The 26262-nt window shown below is 28.3% G+C and overlaps 4 protein-coding genes, 1 non-coding gene and 1 pseudogene across 10 annotated transcripts; 1 reads left to right on the top strand and 5 right to left on the bottom strand.

The window, feature by feature from the left end:
* Nucleotides 1-15: 15 nt before the first annotated feature.
* Nucleotides 16-3675, bottom strand: LOC108002868 (dolichyl-phosphate beta-glucosyltransferase). 2 transcript variants are annotated; one of them, XM_062071555.1, is made up of 5 exons: nt 3416-3675; nt 1366-1540; nt 1097-1293; nt 913-1021; nt 16-823 (listed from the first exon to the last, which is right to left on the bottom strand). In XM_062071555.1, the coding sequence occupies exons 1-5, from the start codon at nt 3416-3418 to the stop codon at nt 381-383; spliced, it is 927 nt and encodes a 308-aa protein (XP_061927539.1). In that variant the 5' UTR covers nt 3419-3675; the 3' UTR covers nt 16-380. The 2 variants fall into 2 exon arrangements, with proteins under 2 accessions (XP_061927539.1, XP_016920310.1); XM_017064821.3 differs by lacking the exon at nt 3416-3675 and adding an exon at nt 1736-1922.
* On the top strand, nt 2095-2983 carry LOC108002867 (uncharacterized). The gene is made up of 2 exons (XM_017064820.3): nt 2095-2629; nt 2732-2983. The coding sequence occupies exons 1-2, from the start codon at nt 2391-2393 to the stop codon at nt 2913-2915; spliced, it is 423 nt and encodes a 140-aa protein (XP_016920309.1). The 5' UTR covers nt 2095-2390; the 3' UTR covers nt 2916-2983.
* LOC108002866 (metacaspase-2) lies at nt 3163-10798 on the bottom strand. 5 transcript variants are annotated; one of them, XR_003698797.2, is made up of 7 exons: nt 10248-10798; nt 6118-9854; nt 4986-6055; nt 4610-4888; nt 3916-4530; nt 3581-3789; nt 3163-3494 (listed from the first exon to the last, which is right to left on the bottom strand). XR_003698797.2 is itself a non-coding variant. In XM_017064817.3 (7 exons), the coding sequence occupies exons 1-6, from the start codon at nt 10474-10476 to the stop codon at nt 3687-3689; spliced, it is 6033 nt and encodes a 2010-aa protein (XP_016920306.2). In that variant the 5' UTR covers nt 10477-10798; the 3' UTR covers nt 3163-3494; nt 3647-3686. The 5 variants fall into 5 exon arrangements, 4 of the variants coding, with proteins under 4 accessions (XP_016920306.2, XP_016920305.2, XP_061927531.1 ...); XM_017064817.3 differs by having other exon boundaries at nt 3647-3789; XM_017064816.3 differs by having other exon boundaries at nt 3652-3789.
* A 574-nt stretch (nt 10799-11372) lies between these two features.
* Nucleotides 11373-12652, bottom strand: LOC133665728 (ferritin-1 heavy chain-like; annotated as a pseudogene).
* A 91-nt stretch (nt 12653-12743) lies between these two features.
* LOC108002509 (soma ferritin) lies at nt 12744-14556 on the bottom strand. The gene is made up of 3 exons (XM_017064232.3): nt 14169-14556; nt 13756-13980; nt 12744-13303 (listed from the first exon to the last, which is right to left on the bottom strand). Exons 1-3 carry the CDS (start codon nt 14280-14282, stop codon nt 13118-13120), a joined length of 525 nt encoding a protein of 174 aa, XP_016919721.1. The 5' UTR covers nt 14283-14556; the 3' UTR covers nt 12744-13117.
* Trnaa-cgc (transfer RNA alanine (anticodon CGC)) lies at nt 13426-13497 on the bottom strand. The gene has a single exon. It is a non-coding gene; the product is annotated as a tRNA-Ala (tRNA).
* Nucleotides 14557-26262: the final 11706 nt, after the last annotated feature.

The raw sequence follows: 26262 nt of genomic DNA, 5'->3' as shown, positions 1-26262 counted from the left end.
GTTACTAGAAACTTCTTTTAAAATTTTAATGAATTTATTAATTGAATCGAAAATATTTGTTTACAAAATTATGATACATGTTATAACATATTAAAACACATTAAAAGAATAAATATAAAATAGAGGTAATATACCTTATTAATTAAATTAATCTACAATATTAAGTAATTTTAAAAATATTAATAATAATTCATTATAGTTTCCTCTATGATTGTGTAAAATAAAAATTGTTTAATCGTTCATAAATTTTCCTTACAAAGGAAAAATATTTTTATATATCAAATATGATATCTTTTTAATTTTAATGGAAAAATATGAATCAAATAAAAGTACATATATTAAATAAAAATTTTTATAAATATTTTCAGTTGCATTTGTTTTTACATCTGTTTAAATCTTTTTATTTTCCATGCTCCAATTCTATATTTATACCAAATAAAAAATAAATCTTTCCCCATCTGTAACCAACTCCAGAAGGGTACAATTTTAGACCCTTCAATTTCTGTCCAGTTCACAGGAATCTCCGTAATAGGAATATTTAACATTTTTGCAATATATAACATTTCTACATCAAATGCCCAACGTTCAATATGTAAAGCTTGAAATACAGCTCTTGCAGATTCGCGTGTTATAAGTTTAAAACCACATTGTGTATCTTTAATACCTCTTACACCCCAAAACCATACTAGGAAATGGAATCCATGCATTAATAACAATCGGAAAAAAGTTCTTTTGGCAGTTTCTTCTTTTTCTAAATGGGCTCTTGATCCACATACTATTGCATGAGAATAACTAATTTCATTTGGTTTAGTTATATAATCAACTAAGAAAAAAAAAAAATTTTTTACATTTTATATATATATATAATTAATATATGTTATATTATAATGTGTAATTTAAAAAATAACTTACATCCTAAAATATTTTTCAAACTATTATCTAATTTTTCTAAATCTTTAAACTTTGTAGCACCATCTGCATCTGCAAAAAGTATTACACTTCCTCTTGCACTTAATATACCCTTAAATAAAAATAATTATGATAAAAAATGAATAGTAATTATAGAATTTAAAATTTATAACATTTCATTACAAACCAATCTTACTGCTCCACCTTTTCCTCTATTTTTAACAAGATTTAGTACTCTAATATTTTCATATTTTATTGCATACTTATGAGCAATATCCATAGTTTTATCTGAACTTCCATCATTAACTATAATTACTTCATAAGTACATCCATTTTTTAATCGGTTTTCCAAATATTCCAAACATTCATCTAACATTAAGGGCACTATAAATTAAATAAATGAATACATATATTTAATGTTTTTATAATTAATATTGTTAATAAATAAATATTTACATCTTTCTTCTTCATTATATGCTGGTATAACAACACTTAAATGTACACTCCATTTTTCATATAAAGATGGAAAAGCTTCTATATTTTTTGTTTTTAGATTTAAAAAATATTTTTCTTTTTCATCTCGCCATATTTCTGGATATGGTTGTGTTATTATAAATAATGTTAAAGAAAACTGAAAAATTAAATAATTAATTTTATTAATATATCAGGAAAATAGTTACAATTATTTATATGTAATATATAATAATAACAATTATTTATGCATAATATATTTTTTAATAAAATTTTAGCGAAACGAATATTAATACATTGCCACGTTTAAATAAATTTAAATAACATATAAATATGATTTAACCTAAAAACGTACCATAATTATACATATTATTAGAAATAAAATAATGTAAAGAAGTAAATATTCCAATGGTATCATTTTAATATTATAATATTTTTAAATATTAGCAAAAAATACTTTACAACACATATATGACTTGTTTCATAGCTTCGTTTCTTCTACCGCCACTCATGCCGTTGAACTCATAGTTAATTTATATAAGTTTATGAATAGTTGGCTACACTAAGTAAAAACATTTATTGTTTATCTTTTCATTGACAGATGAATTGTATATTTAAAAAAAAAATAATCATAAAAAATGTGAAATTTTTAATAAAAACAATTAAAATTAAAATAGTTTAAAATTTGATAATTTTTTATTTTACGAATTAGACTTTTAATATTTTATAGAGAAAATGATAAGGAATTGATAATAAATATTTGCATACTAGAGGGCGTTTTATATATACTTACATATATTTATATATAATACATATATAAATATATATATATTTATTACGTTTAAAAATTAAATTGTCAAAATACAATAAAATATATCTTAATTAATATTTACATCTATATTAATTTTTTATATCACATTTCTTTAATTCGATTTATTGTACGTATCGTCTTATTAAATAATTTATTATAAATAACATATTTTATAAGAATCAAAATATGAATTTAAAATATGAATTCTGATGAAAATATTAAAATGGATAAAATGAAAACTATTTTTCGGGAAAAAAATATAAATATGAATATGAATAACACGAATAATTTGGAAGATAATCAAATTACTGATGAAAAAAAGCCAAAGAAAAAAATAACTATAGTAGTAGATGAAGATGATCCATGTCTTAAAGAGAGAGATTTAATAGAAGAAGAAAAAGAAGAAGTTACAGACGTTACTTTCGGTGAAGATCCAAGGTAAATTTGATAATATTTATTATTCATATTTATATAATTATATAATTATAATTAACTTTTCTGATGTTCTGAATAAAGATAATTTTCAATATTCTTATTCAGATTTCAACAACAGAATCAAACAATACGTTGTTTTGTAATGTACACTGATTTCGATCGTTGTGAAGAGATTTTAGGAAAAGGAACAGCTACATGCACATGGTTCAAACAAGTTTTTCAATCTATTTGTCCAAACGATTGGATTCGTCGATGGGATGAACTTAAAGCTCAGGGCTTAAAATTTTAACAAATATAAAAAAAATTTTTTGTAAACAAATATATAATTTAAATAAAAAATAGTAATTTTTTGTTATATCTATTGATAAACTTAATTTTAAAAATAAATAAACTCACAATTAGAAAAAAATATTAATCTTTTATTATACAGGTACAAGACTTTTATGAGGTAACTTATATAGAAGTAAGAAATGAATATTTGTTGCAATGTCCGACGTTGGCCGTTCATAGAGCTGTCTTCAACAATCGGTCAACAATTTCTTCTTTTTTTTCTTTTTTTTTTTTTTTTTTTACATTAATCACACTAATTATTTGCAGTTTATATGACACTTTTTACATATGTAAAAAATAAACACTTGCAGCAAATCTTCTTTAAACTTTCATTAGAATAGAAGCTTGAAATAGCACAGTATTAAAAATTTTGCTTTTTTTTAAAATTTATAATTTTTATGTAATAAAATGGCTACTTTAATTTGTGCACAAACTCCTGCCGTGATGAAGATAACTTACCATCTTCAGGTGTTACTTCTGCTTGTTAACAGGATTCTTCCATCTATATCGGATATTGCTTCCTCAGAAATAGTAGTACCTGCAATTATAAAAGTGATAACATTTATTCGCAATAAAAATTTTCTAATTTAAAAATTAATATTTATTATAAAAAAGTATGATCACTTTAAAAATCTTGATTTTTATTTCATAATGTCCTGTGTGAATCTTATGTTTAAAGATTAAAACCACCTTACGTATAACTTAATAATGCCACTTTGGTAGCTAAATGCTACTTGGTTTGACTCTCTGTTTGATGAATAAATTGACAATCTCCATCACTGCATGTTCCCATCAATTCGTATGGACAAAGGACACCATTGGGATTCGTGTTCCTGGTGAAGAATGATAAAAACAACAAAAAAATGCTCAAAATTTTTGTAATATAAATTAAAAAAAGTTTATATTATTTACAAACAGATATACTAAAATTATTAAAATATTTAGAGAGCAAAACCCACCTTGGTATTTTAAAATGTGTTAATATTGATTCATAAGATAAAAGTGTTTTTTTTCTCTGAAGCTCTCCTTCGAATTTTGTAGAATTCCTTTTCTTAGTACCAGGTTTTAAAATTATAGGCCTTATTATATTATTTTCTGACATATTATCCAATTTTTGAATATCTTCTGGCTTAAGAATATTAGTAGTAGTTGTATTATTATTACTTAAATTTGTTTCTTCAAATACTTCTTGCTCAATATCATTTTGTTTAGATATACATCTTTCATCAAAACTTAGAGTGGAAATATTTAATATTATATCTGTTTCCTTATCTGTTTTATTTTTATTTATTGTAATGTCTTCTATTTGTATATTTTTTTCAATATCGCTTGATTTTATTCTTGATTGATCTTCGTTTAAGATATTTGTATCAATATTGCATTCTTCTAACAACAGAGATTTATTTTGCGAAATTTCTGTACATGTAGTAGATACAGTTTCTTCTTCTAATCTTGATAATTCGTACATATCGGAAATATCAATAGATGGTACTTTTTTTCGAGAAAGTTGCCGCGTATGATTAGCTACTTCTTTTAATCTATTATCTAAAAGTTGTGCTCCAGCTTCAGGTACTCTAAAGAAAATATTAATAATTTAAATATATTTATAATTAATAATTTAACAATTGATGAAAATAATTATATGAATATTACTTGTACTCCTTTCCCATAATCCTATTTCCTAAAGTTGAACAAATAGTTGCAAGTTTAAAGCATTCTTGTCGGCCTGCATTAACTTTTTCATGTGCTGCTACTACTCTTGGACCTATATTATTAATACGATTACGTTGTACTTGTAATCTTTCTTCAGCAACTTTTAACTGTTCTCTAAGTTTTTTCACTTCAGCAACTAAATTTGTTTGCAAATCTCGTTCCATGTGCCATTGACGAAGATTACTCGACATTTCCGCTAAATCATCTAAGATTGTATAGCTATTTTATCAAGATAAACAAATTATTAAAAGCCAATAGATATTATATATTATATATATATTATAGAGATATAAATTATAATTGAAAAATTATTTACCGTTTCATAACTAATTTTTCTTCAGTATCTATCAAACGTTGTTCTTGTTCTGCGCGTGATAAGTTAATAAGAGTATTTAATTCTGATTTAACATCTTTTTTAATTTCGTCCCAATTTTCTTCTATACTTTTTGTATCCTTTGATGATATATTATTTTGAATAAATAGAAAATGACTATTTTCCGCATTTGAAATCGATGATAAATCCTCTTGATGTTGTGAAAGTGAGATTGTAGATTCAGATGTATCAAGATTTTCTTTCCTATCTTCATGTCTTTCTGACATAATAATTGTTGATGCATCTGAGTCCACTGCATTATTATCATTAGATATAATATTATTTGTAGAAAGCATGTTATTTATATCATAATCACATGTATTTTTATTATTATTATCTTTATATCCAGAAATATTTTCATTTCGATTAATTACTGTTTTATTATTTAAGGACACTTTGTCATTTATTGTTACTACTCGTTCATTTGTATCATTTTTTACTTGTATTTGTACATATTTCTGATTTACTTCATCTATAGATAAAATTTTTAGACCAGGTGAAATCCTCGTTTTCATTTCAATTTTCTGCGTAGGCATTTCAAAAATTTTTCGCGATGTACTTGTCGATTGCACAGAATTTTCAACTACTTTGTTTCTAATATTATTTGGATTATTCTCAATAGATACACAAACATCACTATTTGTTGTTGATCTTGATAACAATTTTGTTTGATTTAGATTTGTATTTTCTCGTTTATCAATATTACACGTTTTATTATTTGTTGATATAGCTGTATTTTTTATCGAATCTATTAAATTTTTAGAACAATTTTCTTTATTTAATTGTTGTGTATTTATATTTTGACTTTTCGTAGATATTTGATTTATTTTTATACATAATTCTTTATTTTGACTATTGGATAGTGTAGATTTTGAAAATATTTCCATATTTTTATTTTTTATTAAGCTATTATTTTCCATAGTTCTATGCAATTTTAATTTTTCACGTTCTAAAATTTGTTGTTTTAAGCGACGATATTCTTCTTGCTGGGATACGGGCAAATGACGAACAGCCTGCAAAAATATAAAAGTAAATATTTTATATATGATAAAATATTTTATTATAGTATTCTTACCAATGGTGTATGAAGATTGTTGGATGAATTTAATTTTTCTGATTTTGTTGTTAATACTGTATCTTTTTTAGGTGTTTGTGATATTGAAGTTGGTCTTGCAGCTGCCATAGATTCTTGTTTCCTTCGTACTGCACGTAAAAATTGATCTAAATTTTTTTCAAATTCTGCTGTAGAGTTTATTGTTGGTTGATGTTTTTCTGTTATAACAGAATGAACTGAAGAAACAGTTATATTTTTTTGTCGTTCAGATTCAGAATCACTTTCTGTATCAGACTCTAAATTTATAACAATTCGTTGTGTATCAGACAATGCCTTTGAATTAGCAGACCATTTGCTATCATTAGATTGTACTTTAGGTAAAATTTTATTTTCTGTCACTTTTTGTTTGTTATAAAGAGTAGATTTCTGTAAATTTAATCTCTTTTGAATCATTGTATTTTGGTATTTTTTTGCATTATTTACAACTTTTGTACTTGCAGGAATTGAAATTCTTTTTATAAGTTTTCTCTGTGGACCTTTTGTCATATTGATTGATCTTTTCCTTCCCAAAGTTGTTATATTTAAAGTTTTATTATTATCAACAGATAAATCTTTTTGTGCGATATTATTAATTTTTTCTCCAGAATTTGATTGATTTTTATCGTTTTCAGAACCATATAAATTTACATGCGAAGTTGTTAAGTTAGTTGTGGGTAATACAATATTTGATACAGTTTGATTTATAAGTACTTGATTTAATGTAGTAGATGCAGTAGATATTGCATCTGAATTGGAACAATTGTTAGTAATTTTTGTTCGTTTTGGCAAAGAAGCTAATAAAATTGCTCTTAATGCCTCTTCATCTTCATCAAGACTTTGTCTTCTATCTTCTGTACCTTTTATTTGTTCTGATATATCATTCACTGAATTATCATTATTTTGTATTTCTTTTTCATTACTTTCTGAAGAAATATTATTTTTTTCTGTAATAATATTTTTGGATGTTTCTGACATAGATACGTCAATATTATCTGTTTGATCCATTTCTATTTGAATTCCTTTTTGATGTTGTTTATCATCTGTATAAAGAACTTGCTGTGATTCATATTTATCTACAGTATTTACATTATCACTTTTTATACATGTTGTATGATTTTTCGCAATCAAGGCTGGACCTATACTTCTTTTTTTTAATCCTTTTTTTGAGAGTTTCTTTTTTTTTGGTATTGGGCTTTTAATATCACTAGTTTTTTCTGAATTTGTTATAATTGTATTATTTTGTACCAAAGTTACATTGGGATTACTTTCTATCAATGAAGTGTGAGATGATTTATCTGCAGATGTTTCATTAATTAAATCTTCATGTAAAGAATCATGAAATGCAGTTGGTATTGCTAAAACAGAATGAGATTTTTGTAGAAAAGATGTTAATTTTATTGGTTTAAAAGAAGCATTCGTCTTTATACTAGTTTCTTCATGAAGGACAACTGGTTGCATTTCTGCACTTTTGAATGTTGGTTCCTGTTGAATTATATTCTTTTTAGTAGGTAAAGGTAATTGCAACTGTTTATTTGTTTTCAAAATTGGTGCTGGAACAAGTGTTCTATTAATTAATGTTGGTATTTTATTTGTATCTTTAGTCACATCTGGTAAGCCCTTCATATAAAGTGGTTCTACTATTTTTTCATTAATATTGTTTGATAAATCATTTGGAATGTATTCTGTTTTTAAGTTTCTAACAGTATCTGTTATATGTATATCTGCTTCAATTTCAGGAAGATCATCAATTGTTATCATTGAACTACTTGGTGATAAAGTTTCCATAAGAGAAGTTGTAGTAAAATTAGTAACTGGTTCTAACGAAAGTACTTCAGCTTTATTTAAATGTTCATTTTCATTACTTATGTCTTTTGTGGGTTGTATATGTTGATCTGTTGATATATGATTATGTTGTTCATTATTTCCATGTGTATTAGAAATATATGATTCTAAAGAAACTAAGGAAGAATTTGAGATAGTCAATGCACCAAGAGTTTGTGGAAGAGCATGTGATAAATCAGGATCATATATAGGAGTATCAGTTGGAGAATAAGGCATTTCTTGACTTGAATTAATATCTAAAGCTTCAGAAGTATTATTATTATTTTTAGCAATACATATATTTTCATAAGGAGGTATATTTAAATGAGAATTATGTATTTTCATAAAATTTGATTTAGAAGTTTCTGATAAATCAGTTGGTAAATATTGCACATTTGTATTTGTAACGCACAATGAATTTTGTGATGGTGTATAATATACAATATTTGGTAAATAACTTTGATTTTCAATGATTTTTCCTTGATAAGATTTTTGATCATCTTGACTAGAAGTCACAGATGTATTAAAATTTGGACTATTATTTGCTTCATTAACAGTAATGAAAGATACATCAGATGGTTGAATACCTAGCAATTCTGTATCCATAGGTATATTGGCAGTAATTTTATCTGTTGGAGAATATGGTAATTTTTCTTTTTCTCTTTCAACATCTGTATCTAATTCCATATCTTCTGTATGATTATTTTCATTTATAGGAAGAGGACTATGCGGTGGTGATGCAAAATTTAATAATTCTTCTCCAGGTATAGGAATACTATCTAAAAAGCTTTGAGTAAATGGGCTTTCACTGCGAAATGTATCAGATTTCTTATATTTTCCTGATTTTATACCTTTTTGGATTCTATTTTGATGTTTCTTTAATACAGCAGAACGAAGTGCAATCATTCTTAATTCTAAATCTTCTTCATCTTGATCATCATTTATATTTGCACTCACATGTTTTGAAGTTTCAGTCTTTGATACATCATTCTGTTTGTTTGATTTATTTTGTTTTGTCTCAAGGGCTTTCTGTCTTAATAATGCTAAATCTTCTTCATCATCGATATCATTAGATTCTTTCTTATTCACATTTACAATAGTTTTTTCTTTTGAAGAATTTGTTAAATCAATATTATTGTCAGAAACACCTTTCATCATATTTGTTAATTTTTCTTTCAATGAAGATGCATGTTCTTTATTTTTGTTCAAAGTTTCTTCTAATGAATGAGTTCCTATTGAACCTAATTGTCTGACTTTTTTCAGTAATTTATGTGTATCAACATAATTACGAGATGACATTAATTCAATATGTGATGTTTTTCTAGGTATTGTTTTTGTTGAGGATTTGTATGGTGATCTTTTAGGAGATTTAAGTCTCCTTGGAGATCTCCTTAGTGTTGGTGATCTAGTACGAATAATTGGAGATTTTGATCTTCTAAAAGGAGATCTTGGTTTTATAAGAGATCTATGTCTTTTTGGAGGTGATCTTGGAATTACTTTAGATCTATTACTTCTATGAATAGGACTCATTTCTCTGTGATGCGATCTAGAATTATTTTTGGTCACATCATGTTTTATTGTATTAATACACTCTTTCGTAGATATATCCATGGTAGATGAAGAAACTAAATCATCTAATGATGTTGAAGATACATGATTTCTTTTCTTTTTCCTTTTCTTCTTCATTCTACTTTTTGCAGAGGAATGTATTGTAATTTGTTTAGAATTATCGGCAAGACCAACAATTTCCATATCACTATCGCTTGAAATAGGCACAAGATCATCATTTTTTTCTTGAAGTGTAGAAGTTGTATGTTTTGTTCCAATACATCCTGATTCTTTTATTTGATGACGATTTTCTTTTCCCTGGACTGCATCTTGTGGAATAAGGTCAACTTCTACTTGATTAGAACATGATATGTCGAGAATGATAATACATTAGGAGTCAAAAGGTTTAATATATTATCAAATAGAGGTATATTTTTATATTCATATAAATATATAATATAAATACATAATATAAATATAAAAAAAATATATTTAAAAAAAATAAATAAAGTATATAAATAAAAAGAAAGTTTTTTTTTATAAAATGTTGTTTACTGTTATAAAATAAAAAGATAATATAAGAATTTTATGCAGCTTTTATATCGTCCATTATTTTTTATAAATTAAATTTAAGATATTTATTTATATCATATTGAATGTATAATAATCAAAACATCATAAATAGTATTTTTCATCATTTTAACATTTAAAAACAATATAAAAAGCTGTATTATTTAATTTACCTCTTCTATTAGTGCCTTTAGGAGGGTAGAACTTGGCCGGAACAGTACACCACGTTGCATTGTGTTGAGTTGACAAACAGTTCGAACATTGAGATGTTTTAGAACCATATCCATAATTTACATGTCCTTCTTCGGAAGAACTTACATCTTCCAAAGATATTTCACCTTCTTCTTTCTCGTCTAACACACCAATTGCTTCTGTACACTCACTTGACAAATCGCTAGCCATTCTTGAACCATGAATAATTAATCACGTTCATTCGTAATGATAAAAAACGAATACTATTTTATGAAAAATAGGGTTAATTACGTATTACCAATAATTGTAATTTTTACTAATCACACGCACAGCACTTTATTGTAGATAATTCCACGTTTGAAATTCTTTTATATAACAAATTAAAAATTTAAATAAATTCAAATATTATTTCAAATTTAAATGAAAAAAAAATTTATACACCACAACTTTCGTTTTTATTGCAGTTTTATTCTCACGACTATATGCATGTAATACTTCCGCCATGCTAAGTCGTTTTCAACACATGACATGAGACGACTGGTATTCAATGATTTGATGTGTTCCTAAACTAGATAAATGATTGCTCTCTTGGAAAATGAGGTAATTAATTTTTGATCGTACTTATACTTTTATGTCTTTTATTAATTAATTCAAAAACCTCATATAACATGTTTAAACATTAAACATTAATATTTTGAATCTGTAATAAATCCATATAATTGTTATTTTAATATCATTTTCAAGAATTTCATTAGTTTGCTATTGATAATGTTTTTATCTAAATAGAAATGCAGCTTTATTTTTTTGAAGATTGTTGAAAACAGAATTTAAATTTTTGCAAGAAAAAAAAAGCTTAAGATAATATCATTTTTTATTAATGTTTGTTACTATCTCTGTGATATTATTTTTTATTAATCAAATTCTTTAAATATAATATTAAAAAAATGTATTATCAATTTATTTATTTATTTATTTTATTTATTAGTCTTTTTTACTTTTTTTTTATAATAATTTAATTGATATATATATATATTTAATTTAAACAAATATAGATAGATATATATTAATTATTATAATATACATTAACAAAATAATTATAATTTCAATACAACAATATAAAAAAAAGAAATATTATTATTCTTTCTTTGGTCGTAATTTTAAATGAAGAATATTACATTTTGGCGCAATATATATAATGGTCAAACAAAAAACGCGCCAATTCTTGATTATCAATATCAGAAACAGTTAGTTATAAATCTTCTTATTTCCTATTTCATTCATATTTTTCATTTGATTTTCCATAAAACTAATAATAATAAAATCGCTTGCATTTAAATCACGATATTTTTCTGCTATAATATTTGCGGGTAGGAATTTTTCACTTACTTCTATTTTCAAATCTAATAAATAAATTCTGTCTAAATAAATTCAATAAAAATATTTTGAAAATTATATAATATTATATATTATAAAAAATAATTTTTTTTAAAAATAATTTATTTTAGAAGCATGTAATGAGCATTTCCAATCTTAATCATTAGAAAGTTATATTGGAAATAAATTTACATGTCTTCCGTGTAATTTGATATAATTTATAAACTTTTAATTTACAAGAACATGTTCATGTTTTTCATAATACATTTGCATAAAAAATGATTCATAGCTGAGTACAATTACGTCTGCACGTTCAAAATATGCAGTTTTATAAAAAATAAGTAATCTACATAAAAAAAAACTAGTAAAAAAATTATATTATTAATATATTATTAACTATATATTATTTAATTTATATATATTAATTAATTAATCGTTATTATATATTAATTAATTTTACTATGGACAAATAATAATAGAAAGCTTTTAGTTCGATATTTATTTGATTATTTAATATAACTTCAGTTTTTTATAAAATATTAATTATTTATAAATTAATATTAATTATTTATATAAATTTAAATTATTCTTTATAAATTTAAATTAGCTAGCTTTTAACTTGGTTTATTAATACAAAAAACATGGACATTTCATCCATGCAAGATATAATTAAAAATTTTGTAAAAAATATTTTTGGATTACATTTATTATTGGATTACATATTTCCTTACAAATTTTCTTTCTTTTTCAAAAAAATATTTTAAATATTTTAAAAACGTATTTTTTCGAGCTACATTCGATATTACATTTTTCATCCATAAATTAGATACTTATTCTTTTTTAAATAATTGTTGAATACATGAATTAAAATTAAGAGCTTTATTAAAAATTTTTCTATCACTGTACAATTTTAACATATTTTTGATAAATAATATTGCTAATAATAAAAATTATTCTTTAAAAAATTTTCATTTTTTCAATATTCATTTTGTGTCATAATAATCGATTCATAATTTATTTTCAATATCATATAATAAATGCTTTATTGAAATATTATCAAATATTATCAAATGTTAAATTTGATAACAAAAATCAAAACGATATACGATCAGAATTATTAAGCTTTATTAGCAGATTAGCATTATGCTGTGCAATACATTACAATATTTATCACATGTTTTTACATTTTTCAATTCATGAATTGAAATTAATATTTTCCAATATTTCTTATTAAAGTAATAAATATATTTATTACTTTAATGCAGAAATTAACAATTTTTTCAATTTTATACATCTATTTAATTGTTATAAATTAAATATTTTTTATCTTTTTTATTATATTTTAATCTTTATATAACGCTTTATTCGTTACTATAGATTTAATAATTTATTTTGTTACGATCTTGTTTACATACATTTAATTTTTTTATTTTTTATTTATTTATTTTTTTTTTTTTTTGCTACTTTTTAAAATATTTTATTCTCTAAGTTCCTGATCGAAAATATATACTCCTAGACCTTCGCCAACTCTTTCTAATTTTGTAACGTGATGAGCAAGTTCACTTATAGAATCTACTTGCTCTTTTAAATATTCAGTTTCAAGAAAATCTACAAAATTTGAATCATTGTGTTCTGATGCTATTGCGTGCATATCGAGAAGACTCTGAAAACATTAAAACATATATGAAAATATTTATATACTAAAGTTGCCATTTTGAAATATTTATAGTAATAAATAATCATTGAAAAAAAATAATGAAAAAAAAAATTGAAAAGATCTTCTTTTGGAGGAGCTGGGATTTGAACCCAGGACTTTCCGCATGCGAAGCGGACACTCTACCACTGAGTTACACCCCCAATTAATAAAACAATTATTAAAAATCTATAAAGAATGTAACAATTTAAAAAAATATATATATCAAATACACATTAATTGAATTATAATTATAATTATAAATTAAAATATAAAAAAAAAAAGAATTAATTATAATTGAAAATATTCCATAAAAGTTAAACATAAATAAAAAGTATAGTATTATTAGTATTTTACATTATTTTATTCGAAATTGATTTTTATAATTTTTGAAATTAAAATTTATTTTTATATGTACATACCTGATTAACTAGTCTCTCTAGCTTCAATGCTTCCGTCATAGCGACAAGAGCGCTATCCCAATCATCTCTTGGCGGTTCTTGAATAGGTTTCAAAGTAATTCTGCCACCTCTTTTGTTTTGATATGTCATAAACTTCATGGCATGTTCTCTTTCCTCGTCTGAAGCTTTCTTAAAATATGTATAAAGACCTGGTAAAGCTACGTCGCTTCTATCGAAATAATATGCCTAAGAAAAGAAATAACAATAATGTAACGTAATAAAACACAGAAAACATTTATGGGAAAAATAACAATATAGAAAATAAAATAAAATTTTCTTTTTTCTTTTATTTAAATAATATTGCTTATATTAATGTAAAACTACTAAAATACATTAATGTTAGAAATAGTTATTCAATCAATACGTCGACTAACCATAGACAGATAGATGTAACTAGCATGTAATTCAAAATTTATTTGATCATTAATAGCTTTTTCACATTCTTCGTGGAAATTTTGTCTAACTAGATTGATGACGTCTGATTTCATTATGAATTTATTTTGATAAAATAATAAGTCTGATAAATGACACTACTTTTGTAGTTCACAAAGGTTCACAAAACACTAAGTATAAAATACGTAATTGTGACATACGCAAGCGCGGATTTTATCGATTTTATGTTAAAAATTATGACTTCAAGTATAAATATAACAAATGAATAAATAAGAAATCTAATATAATTTGATTCATCGTTTTAATTTATTAAATTTTTTTATGGAGCCACTGTGACATATTTGATATAGCTAAATATTCATAGAAGAAAACTTCTATATCGACCATTATGAATACTGGAAAAATGATTGGTTGATGCAACACGATGTCTGATTTTCATGAAAGACTTTTAACTTCGTACTCATTTCACAACTTTCTAACAATATAATTTTTATGTCATAAAAAAATTAAAATTTGTGTTATTAATTTATTATTATATATTCAAAAAAAAGGTTATCTATAGAAAAAAAGTTATATATATGAAATATCCCTTGTTACATGTTATATACAATTTTTATGGTAACACATGGTATCATATTTAAATATTAGTAAAGTAGAAGTTGCAGAAATCATTGGTTATTAAATTAATATAAATTTATTTCTTAAATTTTTATCGAAAATACATGAATTTTGGAAATTGAAAAAATGATACTAAAATAAATACGAATATGATATTTACTTACTTACTTATTTCTTTTTGCATTTTCAATTAAAAAAGTTATTATTCTATCTATTATTTTTTAATTATTACTTACAAAAGAAATATTTATACAAGCATTTCTTAATTTTATTAATATTATGCTTTTGAATTAAAAAATATTTTTGGTTATGTCTTCTTCGGTGTTCAAACGCACAAATAATGTGTTCAAAAAACAATCCTTAGTGGTACTATAAACGAGTGACTTACTTAAGATAAGTTTTAAAACACGCGAAACCGAGCAAGTATATATGTATTGTAATAAATTTTATAATTTGATTTTAATTTAAATATTGAAGCATTTTTTAAATCTACTTTTTACGAATACAATCATAGTTAAATTTAATTTAAATACAATTTTCATATATGTTCATTGAGAATTTATTTTAATATAAAATTGGTATTTTATTTTAATATTATTTTATAATATTATTCTTTGTTTAATTATATACAATTATATTTTTAATTTTAAAATTTATATTACAATTTATTGTAACAACATAATGATCTTTTACTTTAAATTAAATTCACAGATTCAATAGATGATAGGTTATTGTTTAATAGTTGTATATATATATATTTAAATAATAATTGATACAACTCTATCTCTTACAGTGTAACGCATCAATTTTTTAATTTTTTAAAAGAATTTTGTACATAATACAAAGTTTTTCTATTGAATAATTTTATTCAAACAAATTATAATTGCAAATTATAATTACAATGGGCATATTTTAAATTCTTATTAAGATTAGGACTCATGGACTCATACACGAATCATGGTATTCGTTTCTATATGCTATAATATAACTAATGACGAACAAAAATAAATATAACATTTGTTTTTAAAATTTTTATTTCGTTTAAGATTGTTTGGGACTAAATAAAGTAGAATAAAAGGAAATATTCTAGGTTTACGTATTATAATAAAATTAGAAAAAGAAAGAAATTATTTGAATGAAATAAAAGAAATAGAAAAGTACAATCTGTATTTTATTCTCATGTTTAAATTATAATAATGTATAATATAGATATTTTTATTATATCTTAATTATAATATATTTTTTTTTATTATTTTTTAAAAATAAATCATTATAATTATGAATATTTTATTTTTAATAAAGATAAACATATTTTAATTAAAACATTATAGATTTAATAATTATTATATAAAATTTACAGATTTTATAAGTAACTAATTTTTGCAAGATTTTGGGTTATATAGGAATTACAATTATTTTATTATATTTTGTGAAGAAAAACTTGATTGAGAGATTGATATTTTTTATATACGTACTAAATTTGCGTGATAATATCTCTCTAGTTACACTTCGTAAAAAGTTTCGTTGTCATCGTTGTTTCGTGGAAACCCCATCATAGCCGCTGTCACACGCACAAGAGTCTTATGTCTAATCTTGTGCAGTGGCCAGCAGCTGCATTAGGGTCCATTATTTTTCATTTCTTCTCTTTATGCGGATAATTTACACTAGAATATTTTTTTTTCCAAAATTACACCGTTTGAATAGCTGTAAAAGACGTAGAGCAACATTTGTAACAGAGAAACAGCGTACTAAAATAAAAGAAAAAATAGGAAATGAGTTTTATCTAGTATGCATAGTAATATATTATTTAATAGATTCTAATTTAATTTCGTTTGGAAATGATTTTTTTTAATTCCTTTCATAATATAGAGTTTGATTATTACTTTTTTATTATTCTTGTTACTATTATTTAATCGTTACTTAATTATTTATTCTTACTATTCTTTCATAGCTAATAGTAAAGTTAAAAAAGTGGGATACGAAGTAGTAAAAAATGTACAAATACAGTAAAATACAACTTGTCTATTATCTTTTATCGTATAACAATGATCTATTTTTTTTCTTATATATATTTATTAGACAATTCTAAAAAATCCAATGTAAATCATTTAGCACTTTCTTAAGAATCTCATCATTCGTTTAGAATAATTTTTTTTACAGAAATTTTCGAAACTATTTTCTTTTAGTAGAATCAATTTAAACGAAAAATGCTTTTTATTATTTTTGATCCTTAATGAAATTATGAATTGTTATTATTTGTATTTTCTTTAAAAAATTTCTAATAGCATGAAAAACAACGATACACACAATCCATGTAAATACATGAAAGTATATCCGTACCAAGATAAGTTGTGGGGACCGGACATCTGGTTGTTCTATAGGTTGATAGGATAGTTCGATTCGAATACAAAATTCATCATCTTCGATTTTCCTATCTGTACATTTCTACGATGAACTTACCATAGTTTGTACACATCGAGGCTAAGTCTTCTTCCATTTACTATTTGCCATTTGCCGGAAACTACAACGCCGAACACGATTCGATCGAGATCAATTTTAAGCGAATGCTAAATTAAATATCTCTGTTAATGTTCTAATCTCTAATCGTAATGATCGTAATATTTTTACGGCAAAGGATAAGATATTTTAAATACTTTCTATGTTGCTATTATCCATGGATATTACATGAGAAATAAATCTGCGATTCGGCAACTATTTTCAACGTAATTTTAAGATTTTTCGAGGGAACTTCCTTTAGAATCGTAGACAGTCCAAAAGTAGCGGCATTGCTCCAATGTAAAAAAAAAAAAATGTATCTGATATATTTACACAATAATATCAGGGTACACCTTTTAATTGGTCCAATTCGATATTCGGCCACTCACTCAATCCTTTATATATACATTTGTTCACGCAAATATTAAAATAATGAAAATTCGATACGAAGCGTGCTCTATCCACTGCGAGTTGTACGACGAGTTGTGACGGGTAAATGTCAAGAAAAAAACCTCCAAGCAATCGCACTTGATGTTCCCTTTAAATTGTTTCGATATCACTACGCGATCGAACATAGGCGCAAGTTAATAAACAATGATCTTTGCACTTCTGTCCATGTTCCGAGCACAACTGCTGATACCTTCTTAGTTCACCCTTCGTTATATACTAGGACACCACGTGGTCATCTAATCCATCGACCAATGATGGGGCAGCTTTAGACTGCACCGGCCAATGAACATTCTTCTTTAAGGCCGCAAGACACGTGTTTCTTGGGAAATAAGGGCACAGGCATTACGAACGAAATCGTATTTGCGTTACCGAAGTTGGACGATCGAATAGTAAACGGTACACTTTGCTTGCCTAGCTTTTCTTCTCTTTCCTCGTGTTTTATATGACGATATTGATAGCGGTAATTATAATGATAAAAAATCATTATTTTATATAGTTTTCTTGATCTTCATTATAACCTTCATAACAAACAACAAATTTTCTTTACTCGCAATTTTCTTCAATTCTAGAAATATTTTATTTGTCTCGATATACAAATACAAAATAACGCTAACGTAACTCGTGTACCTACTTTGAATTCTCTTATGATCTAGAGGAACGTGCAACGTTTGAATTGATATCAATTAACGAAATAAATCTGTTCTTTTCTCTCTCTCTCTCTGATTTTTTTTGGAACTTATATATCACAGGTTTTTGTCAGTTACATAAACGCTTTCTATTTCATTATATAACTTTGGTTCACCCTGTGACCTGGCTATCGCCGTCTGTTGGCAGTCTCGTTGTCTGTAGTGGTGTTTAATGATATTGTGAAGAGGTGAATCCTTAAAACATATCCCACATACATAGAGCAACGTGAACCCGGTTAGTTAAATAGCTGGATCCAACATTAGGACGACCTAATTTTTATGCCTCACTTTAGATCATTACTATCGCGTTGAATACAGAAGGATATATCGTTATTGAGATATTGTTATCCATGCTTCCTATTCTTCCTATCCTGTTTTCTATAAAGAAATTCTTTTATATCTTCTTCTTCTTCTTCTTCAAAAAAAACAAAATAACTTCTTTAAACATTCCTTTATTTTATTATTACCAATTTTTCGAATTCGTGTGACGTAATTACGACTATAGAATGAAATTAACAAGAATATTATCAGCACAGATTCTATCACCAACTTGTATGGCTTTCCTCGAAGGAGGTCATGTGATAAATAACCGGAGAAATGTGTTGTTGTTAAGTGAGAATGGAGACAACATCATTGTCAATCATAATTGCATAATCATATTCCGCAAACGTTTCAAAATTATGCGATATCGAAGTGACATTGAACGGTAGTGTTGCAGCGTGCAAGGGGACATCAATGCGAGTAGACAAGCGGCGAGCAAGAAATTCGTGTTGTCACGTGATTCCATTGAAAAATTCTATAGAACGGGAACGGAAACATGTTTCTAGATAAAACGTATCACGATCCCTGCCCTCGATCATCGATCAACCGATTAATAATCGTTTCCTTACTCCGTTTTATAACGCGAAACTTTGACGGGCAGAGACGTGAGTACAGTTCACGTGAAGGAGCTCGATTCGGAACAAGGGTGGAATGCGAGAAGCGGATGAAGATGAGGAGCCATCTAGCTAACCTTACGCCCCTGCCTTCCCTCTGACCGAGGAGACAACGATGAGGAGAGAGAAATATAGAGAGAGAAAAAGAGGATGGTGGAGGGTAACACTAGCCGAGTAAGCTCTGAACACTTCTTAGGATTCAGGGCTTAGCACTCCCCCGGATCCTCAGGCTTCATGTCTGCCTGGCCTAACCACCGACTCCTCCACTGACTTCACCGGCACCCGCTGCTTCCGTTTTTCCCGCCCATCTTTCCACACTTTTCTCTTCTCTCTTCTAATTAATACTCTTCCTACGACGCAGATTCTATGCTATTCTACGACAAGGTTAAGATCTGTTTAGATGATCTAACACCAGTTATCCCTCCACTAACTATCTACTGTTTCCGTTTTTCCTGACTATCTTTCCATACCCTTCTTTTCTTTATTCTAATTAATATTCTTCTTCATAGATTCTTTTTCTCGCTCGAGCTACTCTAGGTTAAGATCTGTTTAGGTGGTTTAACCAGGAATTCCATTGACTTCACCGGCATCCACTGTTTCCACATCTTTCTCTTCTCTTTTCTAATTAATATTCTTCCTACGATGCATAGATTCTCTTCCTTCAATACCATGCTACTCTACGACAAGGTTAAGATCTGTTTAGATGGTCTAACATCCACTGCTTCCGTTTTTCCCGCCCATCTTTCCACACCTTTCTCTTCTCTCTTCTAATTAATACTTTTCCTACGACGCATAGATTCTCTCCCTTCAATTCTATGTTATTCTACGACAAGGTTAAGATCTGTCTAGGTGATCTAACACCAGCGACTCCTCTACTAACTATCTACTGTTTCCATTTTTCCTGCCTATTTTTCAATACCCTTCTTTTCTTTATTCTAATTAATACTCTTCTTCATAGATTCTTTTTCTCGCTCGAACTATTCTAGGTTAAGATCTGTTTAGATGGTCTAACATCCACTGCTTCCTATGTTTCTATACTTTTCTCCTCTCTGTTTTAATAATTGATACTGTTCCTACGACGCATAGATTCTTTCTCCCTTCGAGCAATGCTACTTTATGACAAAATTAAGATCTGTGTAGATCATGCGATAGACGATACATGCAGAAACTACTTTATACTTTAAGGAATCAAAGGTTTTGATTAGGTGTGTAGAATAAAACATGCATCGTTGTTAGTACAACGATTCTTTGTTCGAAACAAAACTCACTCAGAATTCGAATGATTCGTCCGACGTAAGTAAGTTTCAAACTTTTTCTTGTTTTCCTTCACGGTTTCCCTCGACGATTGTGTCGTTGAATCGTTGATCATATAGGTACCCACCTTAAGTTTATGTCATATTTCATATCGCAATTTTACAATGAAATAAGACAGAAACATAAGACGGCTTTCCTATGTTAGGCGCATCATCTTCGTTGGTGCGTAGGCCGCGACTATTTATTCTTTTCTTCACGGTCGGTCCAAACGTGTTGTGGAAGAAGGATAATTTAATAAGAGATAGATTCGAATTTTTGATCTTGCCTTTTGATACTGGCGCCACTGTGTAAAAAATTTGTCATGCGATATAGTCCGTGGACAGGTAAGCGCGTTGTGTCAGATTGGTATTACGTGTCAGAAGGGTTGGACATCAGTTAGGATTTCAAACCGTGTCCTTCTGCAGACACCTGACATTTAAGTTTTTCTTCTTACTCTCGGATAAATCAAACGGATACGATAATTCGTCGTTCGATTTTGTTACAACAACGCATTTAACAACTTAATCCATCCTTTTCTTAACGATATGCAATGCATAATTCGACGATCAATTATTGTATACAACATTTTCTATTAGCAACGAATCGTTTCGTCTAAATTTTTTTGTCAAGTTGGAGCAAATGGAATGAGAAATGATGGTTAGAAAATGCGACGTTTAAATATTTCAACGAATATTAATCAGGCTAACAGTTGCATTTCAAATCAGATTAAAAGAAATATGTATTTGATAATGTTGAAGAGGACATTGCATACGTGTAGTTGGGTTTATTATTGTTAGTTGCATACGAATATACGCACATAAAGTTGCATAAGAAGCCCTAAATCTGCTTGAGGTAAACGGGATTAATCTCATCCACCCCACGCGAAGCCTTGTCAATCTCATTGGCGTAGAAAAATAGAGTTCTTCTGTGAATTACAATTTTTTTGGTTCTAACGAGATTCCGTTGTTCGTTTTTATGACTTCCAGCTTTTCAAAATATCGTGATGCTGGCCTGCATATAATTATGTCCCATGTGATTTTTTTTATAAAAAAAAAAAATAATAATTTCTCTCATTGTCAAAAAGAAAACTTAAATTGTTCAGAGTCAATTACATGTCAACGTGATATGTAAAAATATATGTTTTTCTTTTTTTATCTAGGATTTGAATAAATTGAAAAGCCAAAGAGAATTTAAAGAGAAATAGGTAGCAAAAGTTGTACCAATGAATCTGATTATTCTGAATTGCAAAAAGATACAATAAATATTAACACTTTTATGTTTACCAATTAAGAACCAATGATTGAAACATATTGTACATGTATGATATTATTTGTTATTTTAAATTTCCTTTAAAAGACAATTATAATGATGATTTGATACACGTTATACGTAATTATATAGATTTTAGTTGTATAACTTTGTATTGTAGATTATAATTTATTAAAGATTTTTAATTTCGTTTGTAAAATGTAATTAATCTTATTGATAATCTCATTGTATTGCCAATTTTACAAGATTACAAAGAAAACGGTAGTTTCTTTGAGAAATGATTCATATTATAATTCATATTAATAATAACGGCCAATATCTAATCAAATTTATATTTGAATTCATTACTAAATGATTCATACGTATATATGTACCGTGATAAATAATGTTCAATGCAATTGAAATTTATGAGAAATCTGTAATGTAATCAATGCAAAGAAAAGACTTTTTTTTATATATATTCAACGGATTGTTCGTTGTTTCGTTGCCATGATTCGATCAAAATTTGATATAAAGTAATTTTTTGATCGGGTGAATGAAAATTGTTGCTACGGGGGAAGGAAAAAAGTCTAAATGTATACGTTAAATTTGATATTTTGAAATGTTGTTTATACCGGTAGATAGCCTCGATCTTCGGTGGTAGCACTTATCCGACGGCGGCTGGCGTCACGACACCCCAATTTCACACGATTTTGCATAAATTTCGGTTGTTCCATTTTATCACGACACACGACATTTAAAGGCTTGCATTTACGAAAATAATAAACAAACGTTTACGGTACACCGATCATGTACGATGCGTTTGCCAAAATAACTCGTCGGTTTCTCAAAGTTTAACCTGCCATCTGGTATGCTTGGGAAATACTAATCGAGTTGTTTGATATTTACAAATTTTACAAGGGTGCTTTATTTTTTTTTTTTTTTTAGTCCACTGATAACATTTAAAGATCTCGATTGGAATAGTATCAGGAATACTTTTAACATCGCATGAGTATATTTTAAATTTAAACATTAACGGGAATGTTTCTTAAGTGAAATTAATATTTATAATGGAATGATATCGGTTACAACGCAGATGTGGAAAATGTAATTTATTATAAAATCCTGAATGTTTAGAGTACGTTGTATCGGGGAACTAATCTCGCGTAATGGATTTTTTATTCGAAAATGCTCTTTCACGTCCAAGTTTAATAACGCATTTTTTTAGACAATTAAAAAACAAGTTTGTTTTTATTTTTCATTTCAATCTTTCAAATAGCAGAATATTTTCGAACGCACTTTGGTTAGTCTGCTCAGATTCCTCCGTGAAAACGTTACAGCATTCAAAGGCATTCTGCGTTTAGTAGGGCAATGGTTCGCAGTAGAAGTGTCTTGTGCTCGGTCAGACATCACTGCGCATCGGCCGCTCTTTTCCTTTCGAGTAACATAACTTTTCACAGCCCGGACACGAAACCATCCTGGCACGCTCTTAACCGGTTCGTATCACTTTTACCAATGGTCATCAAACCACCTGTTTCCCTTACCTTCCACCACGGTTACCGATGTGCCATGCTCTTATCGACCTACCTTGGTATTGCAGTTTGTAGCTTTGCTATTACTTATCCTCGGTGTCCTTACATCTCTTTTGCAACATATTTTCCTGTACACGTACTTTTACCCCGTGTCGATTTTCAACTTGTGCCTGTCGAACATCGAAGAGGACGTTCAACGTTGTAGTTTTTTTTTTTCTCTTCTTTTCTGTTCTTTCTTTTTTTTTTTTTCCCCGTAGAATCTGACATTAAATCATTAACAGTGAACCGATCATGCAGTTATAATAAAGTATTATTAAAAATCTTTATGCCAACGATAATGTCGCGTTAATGACGTGGACGAGATATTCGATGACGTCAGGGAAAACTCGATTATATCCGGGCACTGAACTTTTAAACAGCTATAAAGAAAATGGTAGGTAACAACGATAAACTAGGATAAAAAAAAAAGGTAAAAATCGATGGGGAAACGTTATCATGCAAAATTTAACGTGAAACAAAAATTGGTGTTAATATTTAACAGCTTTGTACTATGCCGAGACGTGAAATTTCAAACTTGCGTTTAAATAATTCGAGCGTGTAAGCATGTTTTAAAGGTCAATTGACACAGCAGTGGAACAGTACAGCAATAGATCCGTTAGCCTTTTAAAAATGAACCAATGGTGAACCCGGTGCCCTGGCTCAGGTTTTCATTGAGTTTCACGAGCAATCGTGAAATTTTTTAATGAAATCAGAAATTAAGGCTATATAAAGCTAATTGCTCGTGCCAACGAATATTGAATGTCGATACGAGATAAGGTAAAGGAAAAGCGCAATAATATTGTTTCTTCGTGTTTAGAGCGGGGCTTCTTTACGTCGCGCTTGTTGGGGTCGTTCATCGGGGGTGGTTCTATAAATAGGCACGCCACCTAATATATAGGTATTCGGGTCAGTAGAAGGTAAGCCAAGGGCGGCTTGTTCAAGATTTTCAACGATGCGTGATTTTTCTATACCTCGCTTTATCCGTTGACATTTATTGCTCGCAATTTTTCTTTCCAATTTAACTCAACGTGGAGAAATATTCACGTTCAGGGATGGAAATTCGAGAACAAAGTTTTTCAAAAAAAAAAAGAGAAAAACGTGTTCCTCGAATTAAAATTTGCGACTTTAGCGGAAAAAGAGGGAGAGAAAGAGAAAAAGAGAAGAAAAAAAATATACAATTTTTAGCAGCTTACCTTCGTGAGAGAATTATTACACAAAGAAATATATCGTAAGCTTAGTTACCGAACGAGGGTACGTAGAGTACCGCGAGTATCTTTTCACCGAGGAGGAAGAACTTAAGGAGACACCCCCTAGAACGTCTCGTGGGTTGACCCAGTTTCTCCCATGAACCGCGTATTCCATTGACCCAAGATGGTTGCCAGGCAACAGCACACCATGGGCCTTGGATATTTTGGCACAAGTGCAACGACATCAATCCTTAAGAGGGAAGGTTTTGTATCTCGATGACGCGGTCGACCATCTCTCTTTCTCTCTCTCTCGAAGAGAAAGAGAGAGCTTTTGAACATCGACGAAAAAGATAGAGGAAGAGAGAGGAACGGAACATTATTCGAAGAAGAAATAATTGCGAGATTGCGTGTTCACCGAGTTGGAATAAGATACTTTTCAACTTAAATCGGTATAAATCGGCACTCGAACACTGTTTATTAGCGCGCGAACGATCGACTCACTCGCAACGTTTTATCAATGAATTCGATCACGTTTTCCGATCAGCGGCTGTACAGGCTGGGATGTTAGCCGTCCTTGAAAGAAGACCGAAAGTGGTTACCGAAATCGGAGGTTGCTCGGAGGTAGAGGATATGCACTCTCACTCGCTCACTCACTCAATCTGATCTCATCCTCTTCTCACTCATCCTCTTTCTCTCTCTATTCCAGATACGTGTCGTTGTCGTAGTACTTGGTGGGGAGAGATTGTGAATGACGCAAGTCATAGGAAATCTGGGTCACCGGGTCATGCTACTCCATCCCCCTGCGAGCTCCTCTTCAATTGGGCTTTATTTATGAAACTCGATGTCGCACAAAATCAAACATGTAAACCCGCGGCCAGGTTCCCCTCGACATCAGTGGGGATCAATCGCGGAAAGCAAAAAAAGGGTAACCGACCAAACCGCGTGCAATTTGGCTGGAAAGAAATCTTCCCCCGTATTTGCACATTTATTCTCTGTATCCGTGCGAAACATCGGATTCACTTGTTTCGGAATTGAATTTTGGGACCTTTTCCCTTTTGAATTTCCTCCATTCGTATTCGCTTGTTTCGATAATTCGCAAATATATCTGCGCGATCAAATTTCCATCTGGGATAGAGATAAATTAAATTGCGAGGAAGTTGCGGGACGGTTTGGAAATAAATTTGACGAGGAGGAGTTGGAGTTTCCGGTGTCCGGAAATCGATGATCCTTGTGATTTGTCACGATATGAAATTGTAAAGATATAAGATCCGGTATATAAGAAGGAGGAAGTTGTATAAGAAAAAGAAGGAGAAGTAAAAGCGGGAAATGAAGGAACGTCAGGTTGAGGAGGAAGGTGAAACGTACGGCGACCTCTCGGTCCGCACAGCCTTGGAAAACTGGGGCTTTGAACTGTCATGCACCATTTCTCGATGCCTATTGCAGCCAGCAGCGAGAGGAGTCCGGGGAGTAGGGGGTGCAAGCTCATGTAGTCAGCCTCTATGACGTCAGTGAGGTAACGGCCAATCCTGTGTCCGCATTCTACTGACGTCACCACCTCCCCCTAGGTGACGTGCATTCCAAGGAAAAGTGG

Source organism: Apis cerana, linkage group LG2 (genome assembly GCF_029169275.1).
Source record: "Apis cerana isolate GH-2021 linkage group LG2, AcerK_1.0, whole genome shotgun sequence".
In the NCBI taxonomy this organism is placed as follows: domain Eukaryota; kingdom Metazoa; phylum Arthropoda; class Insecta; order Hymenoptera; family Apidae; genus Apis; species Apis cerana.
The sequence above is the reverse complement of the archived record's forward strand: the minus strand, read 5'-3'. Positions and strand labels throughout refer to the sequence as shown.

Bases quoted from the DNA above. Each gene is read 5' to 3' on its own strand.
- LOC108002868 (XM_017064821.3), bottom strand. From the start codon at position 1,798: ATGATACCATTGGAATATTTACTTCTTTACATTATTTTATTTCTAATA. The intron at 1,541-1,735 runs GTACGTTTTTAG...TTAATTTTTCAG, and splicing joins TAATAATATGTATAATTATG to TTTTCTTTAACATTATTTAT. The intron at 1,022-1,096 runs GTTTGTAATGAA...TTTTTATTTAAG, and splicing joins AAGGTGGAGCAGTAAGATTG to GGTATATTAAGTGCAAGAGG.
- LOC108002867 (XM_017064820.3), top strand. From the start codon at position 2,391: ATGAATTCTGATGAAAATATTAAAATGGATAAAATGAAAACTATTTTT. The intron at 2,630-2,731 runs GTAAATTTGATA...ATTCTTATTCAG, and splicing joins ACTTTCGGTGAAGATCCAAG to ATTTCAACAACAGAATCAAA.
- LOC108002866 (XM_062071547.1), bottom strand. From the start codon at position 10,476: ATGGCTAGCGATTTGTCAAGTGAGTGTACAGAAGCAATTGGTGTGTTA. The intron at 6,056-6,117 runs GTAAGAATACTA...ATATTTTTGCAG, and splicing joins ACAATCTTCATACACCATTG to GCTGTTCGTCATTTGCCCGT. The intron at 4,531-4,609 runs GTAATATTCATA...TATTTTCTTTAG, and splicing joins ATTATGGGAAAGGAGTACAA to AGTACCTGAAGCTGGAGCAC.
- LOC108002509 (XM_017064232.3), bottom strand. From the start codon at position 14,282: ATGAAATCAGACGTCATCAATCTAGTTAGACAAAATTTCCACGAAGAA. The intron at 13,981-14,168 runs GTTAGTCGACGT...TTCTTTTCTTAG, and splicing joins GTTACATCTATCTGTCTATG to GCATATTATTTCGATAGAAG. The intron at 13,304-13,755 runs GTATGTACATAT...TAATGTTTTCAG, and splicing joins TAGAGAGACTAGTTAATCAG to AGTCTTCTCGATATGCACGC.